The 3,265-nt window shown below is 67.4% G+C and overlaps 1 protein-coding gene across 4 annotated transcripts in view; it reads right to left on the reverse strand.

Annotated features, from left to right (window-relative positions):
* Positions 1-3,259, reverse strand: part of LOC103894003 (myomegalin) — a 31,510-nt gene extending 28,251 nt beyond the window's left edge. For all 4 annotated transcript variants that reach the window (XM_019470495.1, XM_009273305.2, XM_019470494.1 and 1 more), the window contains exons 1-5: positions 3,030-3,259; positions 2,496-2,572; positions 1,520-1,643; positions 1,292-1,446; positions 972-1,089 (exon numbers count right to left, since the gene is read on the reverse strand). In XM_019470495.1, coding sequence (XP_019326040.1) covers positions 972-1,089; positions 1,292-1,446; positions 1,520-1,643; positions 2,496-2,572; positions 3,030-3,170 — 615 coding nt within the window. In that variant the 5' untranslated portion in view covers positions 3,171-3,259. The remainder of the gene's footprint in view (positions 1-971; positions 1,090-1,291; positions 1,447-1,519; positions 1,644-2,495; positions 2,573-3,029) is intronic.
* Positions 3,260-3,265: the final 6 nt, after the last annotated feature.

Genomic DNA, 3,265 nt, shown 5'->3' on the forward strand with positions numbered 1-3,265 from the left:
GCCGAGGATGCTCCTGCCACGGCGGCGCCCGGCTTGTGGCTCAGATTTCAAGATGGCGGCGGACGACAGCCTCGCGCGTGCGCGGCAGCTGCGGCGCCTGCCGGGACTTGTAGTCGCCACGCCCGCAAGTTGCGCATGCGCGGTGGCTGCCCGCGGCCCGCCCCAGGCACACGTGGGGTGGGCACAGCGCAGTGCCGGCCACAGCCACAGCGATCGTGACAGCGACAGTTCAAGGCCAGTGCCGGGGGCCCAGCCCCAATGCCAGGGCCCAGCCCCAGTGTCAGCGCCCCCCACTAGTGCTTGTCCCCAGTGCCAGTGCCTAGTCCAGTGCCAGCGCCACATCCCAGTCCCAATGCCAGCGACGTGTCCCAGCCCCAGTGCCCAGCCCCAGCAGGCAGTGCCCGGGGGGAGCATGTCCCCACAGCACAAGGCCACCAGCACCCATGCACCAGTACCTGCACAGCACCCCGTGGCACCCAGTGGGCACACACCGGGGTCCCCCGGCGGGACCACCACATGGGCAGCTCACACACTGATGGCCCATGGCTGCTGGGGACAGCACTGTGCCACCAAGACACAGCATGGCCAGAGCCGTGTGGCTGCCAGGAACATGCTGCTCTGATCCCTCGCAGCCCTGAAATCCTTCCTGGCACCGTGCCGGGCTGCCAGGGGTATTTTAAGACCCGGGATTTAAACAGCAGACGGGCGCAGGCAGCGCCGACACCCGCAGAAGGACTGCACAGGTTGGTGGCCTCTCCCCCGACACCACACACTGGGTCCTCCCGGCCCTCCTGCCCCCCCCAACACCACGGCACAGACGTGCGAATGCCTGACACTGCTGGGCTGGACGTGGCGCAGCCCTGGCCACAGCCCCAAAAGGGGACAGGGATGACAAGTGCTGGCCGAGCCCTGGGCGGGTGCGCTCCCCCCCTGGGTGCCGGGCTGGGGTTGCCCTGCGCCTGCACACCCACCTGCCCCCCCACGGCTGGGGGCTCCTCCAGGCGCTGCTGCAGGTTGCGCTTCTCGGCCGACAGTGTCTCCACAAGCCGTTTGCTGGCAGCCAGCTCTTGGGTCAGCTCTTCAATCCTCCTGCGAGGGAGGGAAGGGTGGGGGACGCTCAGCATGGTCCTCTTCCCCACAGCCTGGCTCCCTCCCCTTGGAATGACCCCTCCACCCCACTGGATGCCCACAGCCCCCCTGGCCCCGCACAGCAGCAGCCCCTTGGTGGTCCCCAAGGGCCAGCACAGGGCACAGGCTGGCAGCACAGAGGGAACAGGTCCTGGGCACCCACCTCTGGGTCACAGCACTGCAGTTGTCATCACTCCTGTCCTCTTCCTTCATCCTCGCAGCTTCCTTCAGCTTCCCTGCCAGCTCCCGGCACCGCTCCGCCTCAGCTCTGGCCAGAGCCGTGGCCTGCTCGGCCTCACTCCGTGCCAGCCTGGCCTCCTGCACAGCAGTGGGGTGAGCCCCCAGGGACTGGGCCCCAGCCCCCCCCAGCCCCCACCACCCCCAGGCTCACCTCCTGCAGGAGCTGGATCTTGTTCTCCAGGAGCTCATAGACATGCTCCGACTCCCGCTGCCGTTCCTCATACTGCTGCCGGAGCGCTGCCTGGCTGCGGGTCGTCTGGTTCTCCGCAGCCACCCTGCCAGGCACAGCACGGCATGGCACGGCGTGGCATGGCACGGCATAGCGTGGCACAGCATGGCATAGCACAGCACAGTATGGCACAGCACAATGTGGGACAGCATGGTATGGCATAGCATGGTATCTCACAACATGACATGGCATGGCACTGCACGGTATGGCACAGCACACTATGGCATGGCACGGCACATGACATGGCATACCATGGCACAGTACAGCACAGCATGGCATGGCACAGCATGGCAGGGCTTGGCAGGGTGCAGCATGGCATGGCATGGCATAGCACAGCATGGCCTCCCTTTGCAAAAGCCCCCACCCCAAACCAGCTGGGCTGGGCGAGCCATGCCACCCCAGGTGCCCCCAGCCCAGCTCCCCCCATGCCGTGGGTGCTGTTTCTGCAGGACCCCCAGGCAAGGTGTACTGTAACCTCCCTGTGCCGCTGCCCTGAGGACACAGCTCCTCCGGAAGCACCCGGTCATGCTCAGGCTCTGAACCACCAAAGCAGCCCCTGCACGCTCCCGAAACCAGGGGCTCCCCGGCTGCCGTGCCCCCAGCCCCGTGCCCGGCGGTGCCCCACTGCGGGACACCCGCGCCACGGCCCCCGGGCACAGCGCTGCCCTCCCCCACCGAACAGGTGCTGCCCTTTATTTTTGGCTGGCGCCGGGGCCGTAAGAGGAGCTCTGCGGGTGCCCAGCCCCATTGCAAACCCCTCCAGCCCCACTGCAAAACCCTCCGCTGCCCGCTGTGGGCAGGGTGCAGACAGACAACCCCCGTCCCCACGCAAGCACCGCAGACGGCGCATGGGTGCCACGTCTGCCCCAGGGCGAGGGGCTTGGCCGGCCCCACTCACCATGTGTTGTCCAGGGCTTGTTGCTTCTCCTGCAGCTCCCGCTTCAGGCTCTCCACCTCCACCTTCAGCTCAATGTTCTGCAGGGCGGGATGCAGGCGGGTAGGATGCCCCCATGCTTGCCCAGCCCCCCCAGTGCCGCTGCCCACAGGAATGCATCAGAGGTGGCATGGGGGTCCCCCACCTCACGGCAGGGCTTTGGGTGCTCCTGGCACTAAGCGGCACGGGTGGTATTTTAGCCCACTGGTGCTGGGACGGGGTGTACCCGCTCCATCTGTCTGCACCCAAACTGGCACCACCACCTACCCTGGGCACCCCACCGGGCTGGGGACGCCTTCCCCGAATGTCTCCCCGCTCCGGTCAAAGACAGCGAGAGGCAAACTCCCGCACAGCGGCTCCCCCAGCCCCAGTGCTGTGCCCAATGCCCTCCCCGGCATCCCCACCAGCTGCGCTCCCCCGGCCCCATCTCCTCCCAGAAAAGGGGGGGGCATCAGGAGGGAAACCCCCATTGGGCACCTGTCCCTCACGGACGCTCACCCGCCGGTAGACATCATCCCGGCTGCCCTCGCCCTTCTGCTGGACACGCTCCTCCAGAAAGTAGATGCGCAGCTTGAGGCTGAAATTCTCCTTCTTGAGGTCATTGAGGTGCTGGGAGAGCGTGCGGTACCCGTTAGCCATGGCCGGTGCTCCATGGGGGGGGCATCCCGGCACCCCTCACATGGTGCCGCCGGGGACACGGCCCGGGGTCCCTGCCCGCCCGCACCCCCCGCCGC

Source organism: Aptenodytes forsteri, unplaced genomic scaffold, assembly GCF_000699145.1.
Source record: "Aptenodytes forsteri isolate BGI_AS27 unplaced genomic scaffold, ASM69914v1 Scaffold95, whole genome shotgun sequence".
In the NCBI taxonomy this organism is placed as follows: domain Eukaryota; kingdom Metazoa; phylum Chordata; class Aves; order Sphenisciformes; family Spheniscidae; genus Aptenodytes; species Aptenodytes forsteri.